The sequence below is a fragment of the Macrotis lagotis genome, chromosome 1 (assembly GCF_037893015.1).
Source record: "Macrotis lagotis isolate mMagLag1 chromosome 1, bilby.v1.9.chrom.fasta, whole genome shotgun sequence".
NCBI lineage: Eukaryota > Metazoa > Chordata > Mammalia > Peramelemorphia > Peramelidae > Macrotis > Macrotis lagotis.
In genome coordinates, this window is record NC_133658.1 from 493,214,697 (window position 1) to 493,230,727 (window position 16,031).

General features: G+C 34.8%; 2 protein-coding genes across 2 annotated transcripts in view; one reads left to right on the forward strand and one right to left on the reverse strand.

The window, feature by feature from the left end:
- The window catches only part of TMPRSS2 (transmembrane serine protease 2), a 204,249-nt gene that overhangs the window by 172,361 nt on the left and 15,857 nt on the right, over positions 1 to 16,031 (forward strand). The window lies entirely within an intron of this gene.
- FAM3B (FAM3 metabolism regulating signaling molecule B) overlaps positions 1 to 16,031 on the reverse strand; it is a 61,733-nt gene that overhangs the window by 12,971 nt on the left and 32,731 nt on the right. The window contains exons 3-7 of the mRNA XM_074213847.1: positions 12,207 to 12,330; positions 10,629 to 10,687; positions 8,091 to 8,141; positions 4,320 to 4,407; positions 858 to 990 (exon numbers count right to left, since the gene is read on the reverse strand). Of these exons, the coding sequence (XP_074069948.1) occupies positions 858 to 990; positions 4,320 to 4,407; positions 8,091 to 8,141; positions 10,629 to 10,687; positions 12,207 to 12,330 (455 nt within the window). The remainder of the gene's footprint in view (positions 1 to 857; positions 991 to 4,319; positions 4,408 to 8,090; positions 8,142 to 10,628; positions 10,688 to 12,206; positions 12,331 to 16,031) is intronic.

The following is a 16,031-nucleotide window of genomic DNA, read 5'->3' on the forward strand; positions in this document are numbered from 1 at the left end:
CATACACACACACGTGTGTGTGTGTGTGTGTGTGTGTGTGTGTGTGTGTGTATGAAGAAAAATGTATATAGATGATATATCATCTATATACATAGTCTCTACATAAGAGTGTAAGCTCCTGGATTGTTTTACTTTTTATTTGTATCTTAGTACTTAGTTCCTGACACTTTGAGAATAGAGCAAGAAGAAGCTAGGTTATTCATTTGCTAAAGGGCATCTTACTTTTGATGCAATAGATCACCAATATTTGATATAAAATTTGAGTGGGAAAATTACCCATAAAGAAGGAAATAATCTTCTCATTCTTTGTGAGCAAAGTGAAGTTCAGATAGAATATCTGAGTTTTGTAGGTTTTTAAAGAAATTTGAAACTCCAGAGAAATAAGCAATGATAAAGTGGAAAGAAAGGATAATTTTGAGGATTCACTAGCTACAATTTTGAAAATATCACTTAGACCTTTATGTGCTTCCAATTTCTCATCAAGATTGACAACAATGAACACCAACTACCAAGGCTGCCAAGACCAAATTAGATAAAGAATGTTAAAGCAGTTTATAATCATAAAATACTGTATAAATTTAAGCTACTGTTATCATTAGCACTCCTATTGTTATGACCAACAAATCTTGATTTTTAGGTAGGAACTGGGGGGGTAATAGAATACATATCTTATAAGTCAAAAATAATTATGTTTATAATAATAAGCTACTAAGTCTTTTACTTTGTTAGTTTATTCCTTTGTATTTATTTTTGTGGGAACCTGAGAAGGGAGTGGCAAAAAAATACTAATATATTAGAACATTTTGTTGAATTTGTGTAAAAAGATGATTAAAAGCAAACAAAAAAATCCCACCTACCTTTTCTCTTTGAATATCTGTGGGGAAGTCGACATCTTTTCCTCCAAGAAATACCCAACTTGACCGGAATTGTATATTTTTTATTTCCTTACTGCCCAAATCTTCTATGGCATTTTTTGCATAATTCTTTAATCTGCATGAAAGGTAAAGGTAAAGGAAAAAAAAACCATATCATTATTGGACATTTGGGATATGTAACACTTTATCCCAGAAGTAACTGCTATACCAGAAAAATCATATTTTGAGTATCTTATAGTCCAACTATATTTATCATTCATTTACATTTTCTAAACTATATGATCTTTTAATCTTTATGCAACAAAATTACCTTTCATGAAAGCTGATTACCCATATATCTTTGTTTTCTTTCCTCAAGATGACAATATCATGAAGTTTACATTTCAGTTGACTTCATCTCAGTTGTCCTGTTCTTGCTCTTGTAGATTCAGTTCTTAATTGATAAGGTTGGTGCTCAAGTATATAAATGTCACATTTCTTCCTTTCTGTCTCAAAGGAAGAGGTTTGTATGAAGGCTATTCCTTTTGTCTATGCACCTGAACTCATCCTCTCTTGCTTTTTAAAAAAAATTATTGTTATATTCCATCATATGTTTTCAATAACTCCTTCTCTATTAACTCCTTCATAGTACTGGAGAGTTAATCTCACTATTCTTGATTTTCTTTGACTCTCTCACATTTCTTTGCTCCTATAGCCAAATTTCTTGAAAAAAATTGCCCAGCTATTGGATAGGTAAGATGAGTGTGAATGAGGAATTGAGAATGACTCTTTTTTTTTTTTAACTTTTTGCAAGGCAATGGGGTTAAGTGACTTGCCCAAGGCCACACAGCTAGGTAATTATTAAGTGTCTGAGACCAGATTTGAACCCAGGTACTCCTGACTCCTGGGCCGATGCTCTATCCACTGCACCACCTAGCCACCCCCTGAGAATGACTCTTGAGGTTAAGAGCCTTTATTATTGCTGGAAATGGTGCTGCCTTGGACTAAGAAAATGAGAGAAATGATCTGTGGGGGGGAAGGTGAATTCTGTTTTAGCCATCTTGAGTTTGAGATCCATATAGAATATTCAGTTTGAAATTTGGAAAACTATCAGGAAAAAATAAATTATGAAAAAGCTGTCTAGCTCTACTGTGTCTATCAACATTCTTTTCAACCCTGGTTTTTTCAAAGGTCATCAATGAATCATCAAATTTAATGATTTCTTCAGTTCTCACTTTCTTTAATTTCTCTGCTTTATTTATCCTTTCTTTTGGATAACCTCTCTTTAAAGATAATTGTCACTAGAGACCTTACATCTCTTGATCCTCTTTGTCTCTCTAATGTCTCATTGTATGTTTTCCTCAGAAGTTGCTCAGTCTTTTCTGGTTATTTGATGTGAGTGCTTCCTTTGGCCTTTTTTCCCTGTGGTCTCTATTTTCTCTCTCTCTCTCTTTCATTTCCCATTGACTTCCATGGTTTTAACAATTCTATATTGATGATTCCTAAATATATATATTTTTATCTATGTCTTCTCTCACAAACTCTAGTCCTACATTGGTGGAGCCTATGGAACTTCTCTACTTAAACTGACACTTCAGTCTTAACACGTCTAAAACCAATATTATCTTTCCTTAAAACATGATCTTTCTTCCTAATGTCAATTTCTGTCAGTGGTAGCACCAATAATTGGCCTTCCATGTTTGAAAGTTTGGGGCTATCTTTGTTTCTTTTTTCCTCCTCTACGACTCTTACATTTACTTACTCAATTCTACTTTCAATATTTTTCACATTTCTCAAATTTCTCTGCTAACACTCTAGGACAGGTTCTTAATTATTATTTGTCTTGACCATTCTAATAATCTCCTAACAGGTTTTCTTATCTATACTCTCTTTAAAACCTCTGTCTTCCTTTTGTATAAATTTCAGTCTGTTACTTAGCTGTATAACTCCCTGCAACATTTTCTCCCTTTCTATAATTAAATTTCAATGTCCCATCCTGGAATTGAGGAGAGTGTCTTGGTTCCTTTGCTCATGCTATTCTGAGTGGTCTTCCTTTCCTTACCCCTACACATAATGAATTCCTACCTCTTCTTTAAAACCTAATTCAAAAGGCAAGAAGACTTCTCTGATCCCCAACCCATGCCCAAGGATGATAATGAACTTTAACCCCCTTTTTCATATAGAATTTTTTATAGTTGTAAAATATGAATAATATATTATTTTGTACTAAAGGCATTTTTCTATGTGGTATAATCTTATCTAAACTATTGGTTCTTATGGGGGTGATGATCAACCTTGATGGACTTGCTCATTCCATCAGTGCAACAATCAGGGACAATTTTTGGGCTATCTGCTATGGAGAATACCATCTATATCCAGAGAAAGAATTGTGGAGTTTAAACAAAGACCAAAGACTATTACCTTCAATTTAGAAAAAAAGTTATCTTATTATGTAATTTTGCTATCTCTTTTACTTTATTTTTCTTCTTTAAGGATATGATTTCTCTCTCATCACATTCAACTTAGATCAACGTATACCATGGAAACAATGTAAAGACTAACAGACTGCCTTCTGTGGGGAGTGGAGGGAGGGAAGCAAGAATGGGGGGGGGAATTCTAAAATTCAAAATAAATAAAACCTTTCCTTAAAAAAAATTTAAAAAATTAAAAAAAGATAAACTATTAGTTCTTAAGGGGAAGAGGAACTGTGTTTCAGTTAAACTATGTATTTCTTCTAAAATTTTGCCTTATCTTCTAGAAATAGAAGGCATTTAATAAATGTTTTTTGAATTATTTTAGATCATATTGTTCCCTATTACCCTCTGTCCTTGATTTAAGTGCCCTCTCCCCTTTTTGTTGTCAAATGTGGTTGACATAGGTCACTCAAACCGGGATAAAAAAAATGCCATAGTAAAAAGTCAACATGAATCTATAATTAAGAAATACACTTGTACCATATTTTAAAGTATATTCAAATATAATTATATTGGAAGCTTGACAAAGGCAGGTGATGGCAGAAAATAGGAAAAATCAAATTGGATTTGAATTTATGTGAAATGAATATTTGTTTTTAATTTGGAGAGCTCGCCTTTATTTTTTTTTTCAATTTTTTGCTTCTAATAGATTTAAAAGAACATTTTCAGATTCCTGTTAGATATTCTTAGAATCCCTTTTCATTTTAGGCTTTAGTTTCACTATAAATCTCATCTATTTTATTTCATTTCATTAAGTTGGTAAAAAAGGCTTCATGCTCTTTTTCTTCTGTCTTTTTGTCTCTCTGTCTCTGTCTCTCTGTCTCTCTGTCTGCCTCTCTGTTTCTGTCTCTATCTCTGTCTCTCATCTATTTCTTGTCTTTGTCATGTGTCATCTTACAGAGAAGTTCTTATGAATTCTGCCAGACTCACATCCCCATTTGTCTATTCTTTGGTAGCAGTGAAGATTTATGTGCTACCAAACACTTTTTACCTGCTGCTACCATCACTATGTGTCACCATGAAGATTAGAGACTTCTGTGGGGCATTTTTAATGAACTCGGTCAATGGTCCAGAGTTATCTGTTGGTGGAACAGAAAACAGATTAGTTCCTATCTATAAAAAAAAAGGTGTTGCAGTAGATAACCTTTACTATCTCATCTAGCTTTCATATTCTATAACTCTCTTTTAGCTTTTAATTTTAAGTATACAAGCACAAACCATGCAAATGGTAGTTTTTTTGCCATAACCATTAAAAGTATTCTTTGAATTTGACTTTAGAGTGGAGTCCTACTTGCTTATCTGAGCAGTTCAATTCAAATCACTTCAACAAATAATTATTATGCAGATTACTATGCTAGGTCAATTTTATGCCAATGTAAACTTCAGTTTTCTAACCTTAAAACGAGAAAGTTGTACTCTAATTCTGTAAGCTACATGAAATCAAACAACATGTCTTTTTTGGCACTTTATTATCTGAATCTGTGATGGCCATGATATGGTCAGCTTACACAGAATTCTACTAAAATAGAGTAAGCTATTACCAAAATAAGCTGTTTCATTCTAATTATTATAGCCTTTCATTGAACATCCCCAAGTCCTATATTCATTATTTTTGCTCAATAATCTATGTACTCAGCCCTAAATATTATCAAAGTTGCTAATACATAGTGAAATTGGTTGATTTGAGCATTATTGTAATTTCTTTCAGTGAACCTATTTTGGCTAAAACTAATCAGAAGGCTTTCGAAGCTTTGTTGTAGTCCATGACTAAAAGTAATGAAGTTCTGTTTGAATAAAAGGCAGCAGGAAAAGGAAAGAGGAAAAACTATAGGCTTGGGCAATACATAAAATGGAGGAATCAGTTCTTGAATAATGCCAAGTTAACTAAAAAGAGAACATGAATCATTCACAGTTGTTTATATTTTACATATTGCTCAAGATTTATAAACTTAACATATCTTATTTCATCCACACAGAGATCCTGTGAGATAGTAAAAATAGTATCATTTCATTTTTATAGATGAAGAAATTGAGACTGTGAGAGGTTGAATGACTACTCAAAATCACCGAAGGCTACACATTTGAACCCAAGTTTTCTGGAGAAGCTATGTGGTGTAGTGAATAGAACACTGGGTCTGGAGTTGTTGGGAAGACCTGAGGTCAGATCTGGTCTTATACATTGACTAGCTAGCTGTGATCTTGGAAAAGTCTCTATTTGCCTCAGTTTTCTAATCTATAAAGTGGGGATAATAATAGAATTTACCTCCCAGGGGGGTTGTGAGGATTGAGATAATAATTGTAAAGTGCTTAGCATATTGCCTAGAACATATTTGGGGCTATATAATGAAAGCAATTATTATTATTATGATTTTGATTATTATTCTGCCTTCAAATCCAGTGCTTTACCCATGTTTACTTTCTATAAAGTTACCCTGCATCCTAGGAAAGAGAATGATAGTTCTAATCTGAGTAATTAGAAAGAAAAAACTGGCATTATATAATCAAATTCATTCACATAGTCTATCAATTAACTGAAACATGGAGAAAATATTAGATCATATTATCATTTGTTGAGTATATAAAAATAGCATCTGATTCTTTAGACAAAAATTTTTCCTTAAAAATTCTCCTCCAATGAGTTGCATGAACTGATGCTGAGTGAGATGAGCAGAACCAGAAAAACACTGTACACCCTAACAGCTACATGGGGGTGATGATCAACCTTGATGGACTTGCTCATTCCATCAATGCAATAATCAGGGACAATTTGGGGCTTTCTGGGATGGAGGATACCATCTGTATCCAGAGAAACAACTGTGGAGTTTGAACAAAAGCCAAGGACTATTACTTTACTTTAAATTTAGAAAAAACCTGCTATCTTATTGTCTGATCTTGGTATCTCTTATACTTTATGTTTCTTCCTTAAGGATATGATATCTCTCTCATCACACTCAATTTGGATCAATGTATAACATGGAAACAATGTAAAGACTGACAAATTGCCTTCTGTAGGGGGTGGGGGAGGGAAGTAAGATTAGGGGAAAAATTGTAAAACTCAAAATAAATAAAATCTTTAATAAAAATTAAAAAAAGATTTCCTCCAAGAAAGCATCTAGCATGTGTGTAGATCATTCAAATTTCTTTCACAGATGGAACAGAAGTAATTTTGTTCAGCCATCCTGATTACTAATATTAATTCATGTCTCAAACAGAGATGTACGTAATAATGCACATAAATAGTGGTCACACATTTACTGAGAATCTGAGGTTGGATTTGAACTCAGGCCTTTACAGACCCAGCATACTATCCCAATGAGCCACCTAGAGGTATCTATATGCATGTCTGCCTAAGATGTTTACCATTGTGATGGAAATGTCCTATTTATGTATTCTATATAGACTTGTCCTTAAGAGGGAAGAATAATAGAAACACTTTCTTGGTATCTTCATCATCATCACCATCCTCCTCCTCCTCCTCCTCCTCCTCCTCCTCCTCCTCCTAGAAGTTGACTCCAAATATCTTTGGTGGACCAAGATTAGGGAAATTATGGTTGGATTAATGCCTCTTGAGAGTTTGTAACCACCCATCCACTGAAGGCTGAATGAGGAAGTTTTTGACATGCAACTAAAAACCAAGACCATGGTTCCATGGGACTTGGGGAGGCAATGTCATAATGCCACTACTTCTGAATACAAGAGAAAAATTGATAGCAGATTTCAAACTTCCAAAGTGAAGGAACTGGGGCTATTTATTTGCTTTGCCAAGTGTATAGCAAATTACGTTGTAGAGCCCTAAGAAATATATTTTTTTTTTTTTAGGATTTTGCAAGGCAAATGGAGTTAAGTGGTTTGCCCAAGGCCACACAGCTAGGTAATTATTAAGTGTCTGAGCTCAGATTTGAACTCAGATACTCCTGACTCCAGGGCCCATGCTCTATCCACTGTGCCACCTAGCCGCCCCAGAAATATTTCTTAATAGATTATATTAATGAAATGATAATGTCATTTGAGAGGCTGTAACATGGAAAAGAACTGAGTTATTCTATTTGGATCCATGAGGAAAAAGAAGAAAATTGAAGTTGTATGGAGGAAAATTTAGGGATGAGGTAAGATAAAAGTTTCCTAAAGATTATTGTGATTCAAAAGTACAACGGCCTGCATTGGGAGAGAGTAGATTTAGAATTCTCAAACAAGGGCTACGTGGCAAAGGCTACTTCGTGGGTGGCTAGAGAGAACTTTCCTAAACAAGTATTGCTTCTACTAAAATTAGACTTCAGATTCTTCCACCACTGATCTCTTTCCTTTTTTTTTTTTTTTTTTTTGGCAAGGAAATGGGGTAAAGGATTAAGTGTCTTGCTCAAGATCACACAGCTAAGTAAGTATTAAGGTCTGAGGTTGGATTTGAACTTCTGACTCCAGGGCCCATGCTCTATCCACTGTGCCACCTAGCTGCCCTCCACTGATTTCTTTCTTTCCTTTTTGGATAAAGACTTAGAAAAATAATGAATAGGAAAAAGCATGATGTATCAGAATGACTTCTCTTTCTAGACATTGTTAACTGTAAGAAAGTATTTGATTTTCTAGAGCAAATTACAGCCTCATGTTAGTACATACTAGTGTAGAGAAATTAATTTAATTTAATTTGCTTAATAGCAAAAGGTAGATGATAGACTAAAAAAGGCAAACATTTTTAGTTTATTGCTTCTTAGAAGGGAAAGGTATTTTATTCTTTCAAATACAAAAAAAGTTTATTTCATCTTACCTCCTTTAAACATGTCAAAATGTTGTGTATGTATAACTTTCCCAGTTTTATCTGAAAAAGGAAACAAAGATTTTAAAAATAGTGACCCAATGGATTATAATAATTTAAAATAACTAGAGTTGAATTGTAAAGAGATGGAGGTTTGTACTTGCCAACATAAAGTACCAAGGCCTTCAGGATTGCTGCCAAGAAATCAGCATAATACAGATAAGAATTTGGGCTAGATGCATGGAGTGCAATGACCTTGCCTCCTTAACTCATCACCTTTTTAGATCAAATTTATTTGCATTTAAGTCAGAGAATATCTTGGGGTTGTATGAGTTTAAAGGAACTCTAAATTAAGTTGTAATTTGTAGCAGAGATTATTTATTTATTTTGAATTTTACAATCCCCCCCTAATCTCGCTTCCCATCCCCCACCTCCCACAGTCTGTTAATCTTTACATTGTTTCTGTGGTATACATTGATCTAAGTTGAATGTGATAAGAGAGAAATCATATCCTTAAGGAAAAAAAGTATTATAGATAGCAAAATTAAATAAGATAACAGTTTTTTAAAAACAAATTAAAGGGAATAGTCTTTGGTCTTTGTTCAAACTCCACAATTCTTTCTCTGGATACAGATGGCATTCTTCATTGTAGATACCCCAAAATTGTGCCTGATTGATGCACTGATGGAATGAGCAAGTCCATTAAGGTTGATCTTCACCCCCATATTGCTGCCAGGGTATACAATGTTCCTCTGGTTCTGCTCATCTCACTCAGCATCAGTTCATGTAAATCCTTCCAGGCTTCCCCAAATTCCTATCTCTCCTTGTTTCCAAAAGAACAGTAGTGTTCCATAATGTACATAAACCACAATTTGTCCAGCCATTACCCAACTGATGGATACTCACTCAACTTCTAATTCTCTGCCACCACAAACAGGGCTCCTATTAATATTTTTTGTACAACTGATGTTTTTACCCTTTTTTTCACAATCCCCTCAGGGCACAGACCCAGTAGTTGTATTGCTGGATCAAAGGGCATGCACATCTTTGTTGCCCTTTGGGCATAATTCCAAACAGCTCTCCAGAAAGTTTGGATGAGTTCACAGCTCCACCATCAATGTATTAGTGTCCCATATTTCCCACATACCTTCCAACATTGATCATTGTCCTTTCTGGTCAAACTGGCCAATCTGAGAGGTGTGAAGTGGTAGCTCAGAGATATAGCAGAGATTTTTAATCTCTAGTTCATCGATCAGTGGTTGGAAAGGAGAAATCTAATCTTAACCTTGGAACCCATTGTCTTTTTTTTTTTCAAACTGGATAACTATAAAGAACTGTTCTCCAGTTCAGAAAATGAGAAGGGCTATTGTCATTAGACCTGCAGAGCCCAGGAAACTGGGATGACATGGCAAGGGAAGAGCCGATCTATGAGAGTGGTTATCTGTATGTTGATTTCACCTGAAAATGAGTCCTCAAGTATTGGAGCTTTGTGTTTCCTCATCACATGTATTCCTCATAAATGATCCCTACACATTTTTCTTTCCCTCTTTCCCCAGTGGTGGTATGGATATTTGTGCAAAATTGTGTTCCACATTTATGGGGGAGAAGGTACTCTATTACATGTTAAATACCTTTTCTTTCACTGGCTTAATGGAAAGAAATTAAATGCATCATTGGGGCTTATGAGCTATTGATTGGAGTGGATATGGATCCACACATTATCTTAAATCTGAGATAAATTTTCTGAGAGTTCCACCTTTGAGAGATGGGTGCTGTAGAGCTGAAATAATGAGAGGATCTTCACAATTTCTACTGGAAATAATGAGGGTATCTTCAAAATTTCTCCTGTCTTCCTAGATTTTTTCTCTCTTTTTAAATCTCTCTTCCTAGATTTCTGCAGGACACATCATGGACAATACTTGCCTTGTACAAGGTCTTCCCAAGAAAAGAGTTGATATGTAGGTCAGGAAGAAGCGATTTTAATAGGACTTCTAGTTATATATGAAGAGAGGCTCTAATAATGCTTGATTTTGATTGGAACAGAAATAGATTTCTATTTTGCTTCTATTTAACTCAAGAATATGACCATCACATTTACCTAATCATGGGTTACTAGGTTGATTCAGGGAGGTGACTGAGATAGGCTTATGTCAGAATTGGGAAAGGGCAGGATTAACCCAAGCAGGAAACTGAGGTGTGAAGTTCAAAGTGTTTCTGAACAGGATAATTTTTTTTTTGAGTTTTTGCAAGGCAAATGGGGTTAAGTGGCTTGCCCAAGGCCACACAGCTAGGTAATTATTAAGTGTCTGAGGCTGGATTTGAACTTAGGTACTCCTGACTCCAGGGCCGGTGCTCTATCTACTGCACCACCTAGCCGCCCCTCTATTATCTTTCTATCTGCAACCTGAGATTCATTGGGAATTATTGCCACTATCTCTATGTTAGTAGAAGGGTATTATTTGAAAAATTAAATTTAATTACTTTTTTAAAATGATCATTCTCCAAGTTTCTAAATCCAGTATGAAAGTAATGAAAAAATATATAACTTACAATTCACAATGGCCACATTGATACCCCTTGCAACATTATCCTTCTCTTCACTTATGAGTCTGAAATTTAAATAAGTATCATTTTAGTTATTAAGAAATAAATATTTCTTCCTCTTTTTCAGAATTTGCTCTTTATTATTTATTTCAATTCAATAGGCCTTGAATACTGTATGAAGAACTAATGGAAATACAAAATTTTGATAAGGTGTGACACTTAAAATCTAGGGGGACATGATATAAACAGTTATATTACAAAATAATAAATAATATTATTTTTAATTGGAGGTGTGTGAATTCTGAAGAGGGAAATATTACCAATTGAGGGAAGAAGGAATGGTGATGGGAGAGTGAAGGGAGTTTACATTTGATTTAGGCTTTAAAGCAAAGGTAGGAAATGAGTAAGCATTAAAATTTGGGTGAATGGAGATGTGAGGGGGAAGAAGAGAAATAAAATAAGAATAACTAGACTGCATAAATTAGCAAGTAAAGTTGTTAGTGGCAGATCTTATGGTTACTAAGCTAGTGTTCTATCTTCCTAACTGGATAGTAAACTCCTTTAGAGTAGGGATTATGCATATCTCATACCACATATATGAGGCTAATGCTTGGGGCTAAGAAAGAAATAGGATTATCTTCTCCAAGAGAAGGGAAATGCACTCAAAGGGTCCCTTCAGTGTCTACTATAGTGTGTTGCAACAAATTAGGCACTGATCAATAAGTACATATTGATTTATTAATTGATTGCTTTAACTAACTGATGAAACTCTTAAATAGAAGGAATTTACTCTTTATTTATAGCCAACATGAACAATTTCATTTCTCTATGGTGATTAATGATTTATGGTAAGTCCTATCAACATTCTAAATCAGAGTTTTTGTAGTCCTAAATATGTTAAATTAAGATTTTAATATGAAAATTGAAAAAAAATTAGAACTATATTTTATATTAGCTATGTAATGTAAGGAAACCTGTATTATAGCCTAAATGTCTATATTTAGTAAAATTCCAAATGATGATCACTAAATAAGAGAAGCAAGGAAAGCAATTTCAACTTGTGATCATTCAAAAAATGTATATAGTCTTAGGTGTCCTGGTTGAATTAGATTTCTATAAGTATGAAGGGATTAATGTCCCAAGAACTTTAGAGAGAATGTAAATACAATAAGTAAGGCATCCAAAACCAATTATCAGGTGAAATTATTAAGCTTTCACTTGCATGCTGATAATCATATAGCCCAAGTCCTTGTTATTATTCAGTTGTTTCACTTTTGTCTGACTCTTTGTGAGTCCTTTTGGGCTTTTCTTGGCAAAAATACTGAAGTGGTTTTCTAATTCCTTCTCCACTTCATTTTACAAATGAGGAAACTGAAGCAAATGAGATTAGTCACTTATCTAGGGTCACATAGCTAGTAAGTGTCTGAGGCCAGATTTGAACTCATAAGTATTTTTCCTTCTACTGTCATAATAATGTTGTTCCTACCTAGCATAGTTTTCTTAACATTTTACTAACAAATATTACTCAAATGTTCCTTTTCAAAGCGAAAGTGAATGATTTCCAGTACCTAAACTGATACTTACAGCTCATCTTCAAAGCAAATTTTGGCAAATTTGTCCCTACCACCACCACTCAGTAATCGATAAGCATAGGTGTTAGCTGGGCATGAAATCCAGTGGTCACATTTTTGTCTTTTGGGGAGCAGAGCTGTAATGAAAAGGGGTAGAAAGTTGTAATTTTTTTTTGTTTTTTTAAGGATTTTGCAAGGCAAACGGGGTTAAGTGGCTTGCCCAAGGCCACACAGCTAGGCAATTATTAAGTGTCTGAGACCAGATTTGAACCCAGGTACTCCTGACTCCAGGGCCGGTACTTTATCCACTATGCCACCTAGCTGCCCCCACTATGCCACCTAGCTGCCCTGAAAGTTGCAATTTAAAGAGAATCTGGAAGGCAATAAATATGTGAATATTTCTATCCCCCCCAAGAAGAGAAGACACTTTACTTCTTTACAGAGGGAGAAGGTTCAAAATATAGTACATATGTTTGTTTTCAGACTTTTTTCTACATGTGAAATTTAATTAATTAGTTAAACGAATGAATGAAAATGTGACTGCATCAACTATTAGATGAAAAAAAGTAAAATGCATTATTGGAAGGGTCTAGTGAGCTATAATATAGAGAAAAGTCTAAAACATAGTACCTAAAGCCTGGAATAGGCAACTGTGGTATTCCATGATACAACCATGCAGTGATAATACTTGATTTACCTTAATAATAATCTTTCAAAAGATGAGTTCTGATATTTCTTCATCTGATCACATTCATTCCACTTCTTTATCTACCTTGCAACCCCCAGTTCTAAACTTTGTCTGCACTGTGACCTTCAATCCTTCATACTCTCATCTCTTCCTAACTAACTCCTCTTTTCTACAGAATCAGTTCAACTCTTCACTTTTCTCTTGATTTCCTTGCCCTAATTTCCTAACATTGCACAGTGAGGCCTCAACTTTAGTGGAGCTGTGAACTGAGCTAACTATTCAGAGCAATTTGGAACTATACCCAAAAAGATCATAGAAAAAGGGGAAAGGACTTATATTTATAGGAGTTCTTTTTGTGGTGGGAAAGAATTGGAAATTGAGGGAATGCCTGAATGAGATGTGATATATGATTGTGATGCAATATTATTATGTTATGGAAAATGATGAGCAATAAAATGAAGTGAGTAGAACAAGCCTTGAACATAATAAAGGCAATATTGTAATGATGATCAGTTGTAAAAAACTTCACTTCCCTGATAGATACAGTAATCCAAGACAATTCCAGAAGAAGTATTTGGAAAAATGCTATTCATCTTCAGGGAGAGAACTGATGAACTCTAAGTACAGTGGAGGCATTGCTTTTTTTAAACTTTTTCCTCCTTTTTAAGGGAATTTCTTATTATGGAAATATATTTTATATGGCCTCACATGTATGATTGATATAATAATGCTTGCCTTCTCAATGGATGGGGCAGGATTAGGAAGAAAAGAGAGAATTTGGAACTCCAAAAATGAATATTAAATTTAAAAGTATATATGATTTAAAACTGCCTGTTCATATCCTTTTATCATTTATCAATTGGGGGTTGGTTCTTATTTTCTATAAATTTGCTTTTTGCTTTTTTTTTCCTTTGCAAGGCAATGGGGTCAAGTGGCTTGCCCAAGGCCACACAGCTGGGTAATTATTAAGTGTCTGAGGCTGGATTTGAATTCAGGTACTCCAAGGCCAGTGGTCTAGCCGCCCCTTATTTTCTATAAATTTGACTAAATTCTCTATATATTTAAGACATGAGGCCTTTATCAGAAAAATTTGTAAAAATTCTTTACTTGTTTCTTGCTTCCCATCTAATTTTTGGCTCTATTATTTTTGTGCAAAACTTTTCAAATTTCATTTAATCAAAATTATTCATTATTTTTCTCATATTTCTATCTCTTGTTTAGTCACAAATTCTTTCCTTATCCGTAGATATGATATGTAAAATTTTCCATATTCCTCTAATTTGCTTATTATATCCCTCTTAATCCACCCCCTAACTTTTTTCCCTATTGAGTTTCATGTATTTCTACACTAAACTCTGTATGTCCAACCTTCCTGGTCTTAAATCTTTTCCTTTCCCACTCCATCTATCTGTTGACAATCACTGAATATCCCCTTGATTACACAGCTTCCTTGGAAATCCTTGCTGGTACTAAATGCACATATTCTTTTTGGATAATTGGTTAACATAAGAGAGTTGGAATTCTACTTGTGTCCTATTGCCACTTTAAAAAAATTGCCATTTCCAGATTCTTCTCTTACTTCCATATCTAGGTAACTTCTTTTTTGAGTTCTTACAGTTCACATCTTCCACCCAATTAAAATCTTGGCAGCTATTGTTTAGAGACTTTCAGGATACTTCACTTTCTTTCTCAAAATGTTCAGTATCTAGCTCATAGTCTTTTTTTCCTCAACTACACACTAGGTGTCTTCAAAATGCATTTCTATGGTATCAAATATCCTCATTCTTCATTTCCTCAACCTACTCATTTCCCATGACCTTTTCCTCTACCTCATCTAACTTGCACAAGGGTAGTTACATCCTTGATCTTGCCAACCCCCATCATATGTAACACTTCTATGTATAAGATCTATGAAACCCCTTAATTTTATCATGATCTCTTGTCTTTCCACTTCTCTCTTCCTCTCTCAAACCAAATCATACTTTTTGCTATATCTTGACCTCCAATTTCTCAGTTCTTTTCTAAGTTATCACCTCTGCACTAGCCACTGTCTTCTATTTTCCCCATCTTGACCTTTTAGTAAATCATTTCAACTTTAAACTATCATCCTCTTTGAATCCTTGACTCCCATTTAATTGCCTATTGTGCCTTTTCAAGCCTTGGATCACTCCCATCATTTGCTTCCTCCACTCCTTGTTGGCACTAAATGCACATATTCTTTTTATATAATTGGCTGATGTAGGGCAGTTGGAATACTAATTGTGTCCTATTGCCACTTAAAAAAAATGAAGAAGAGGTGGCTAGGTGGTGAAGTGGATAGAACACCGGCCCTGGAGTCAGGAGTACCTGAGTTCAAATTCGACCTCAGACATTTAACAATTACCTAGCTGTGTGACCTTGGGCAAGCCACTAAACCCCATTTGCCTTGTAAAAACCTAAAAAAAAATGAAGAAAATTTTGAAACCACTCTGAGTTCAACAGTTAGCCTACATGATGTCACCTGGATCAATTATGTTGCTGAGCAATCATTCTTCGTCTCCCTTATTAGCTCACTATCCTATTCTCCACCTTGGTTTTTTTTAAACCCTCACCCTTGCAGTGAGATGCTTTTCTCCCCTTTGATACTGTCACCACTCTGGTGCAGGCCTTTAATAACTCACATCTGGGCTATTGACTTAATCTTCTCTGGTTTGCCTGCCTGAAATCTCTCCTTAGTCAAGTTATTCTATATTCAGCTGCCAAATTAATTTTTCCTAAAGCATCAGTCTGACCATGTCACTCCTATATTCAAAAATCTTCAATGGCTCCCCAGTAACTCTAGGTTCAAACACAAAATACTATGGCATTCAAATCATTTTACAAACTACCTTTCCCCACCCCCTTACCTTCTCAGGATTATTCACCTAGTATTTCTCCATGGACTGTTCTATCTAGGGACACTGACTTTCTTGATGCTCCATGAGTAAAACACTGAATCTCCCAACTTTAGACTTTTCCTTGGAATGTCTCCTTCCCTATCTTTGTCTCCTTGATTTCCTAGCTTCAAAATCCCATCTTCTACAAGAAACCTTCCCCAATCGCTCTTACTCTATTCATTAAATATTAACTATTTGTCCTGTATATAGCTTGTTTATATTTGTTTACTTCCTG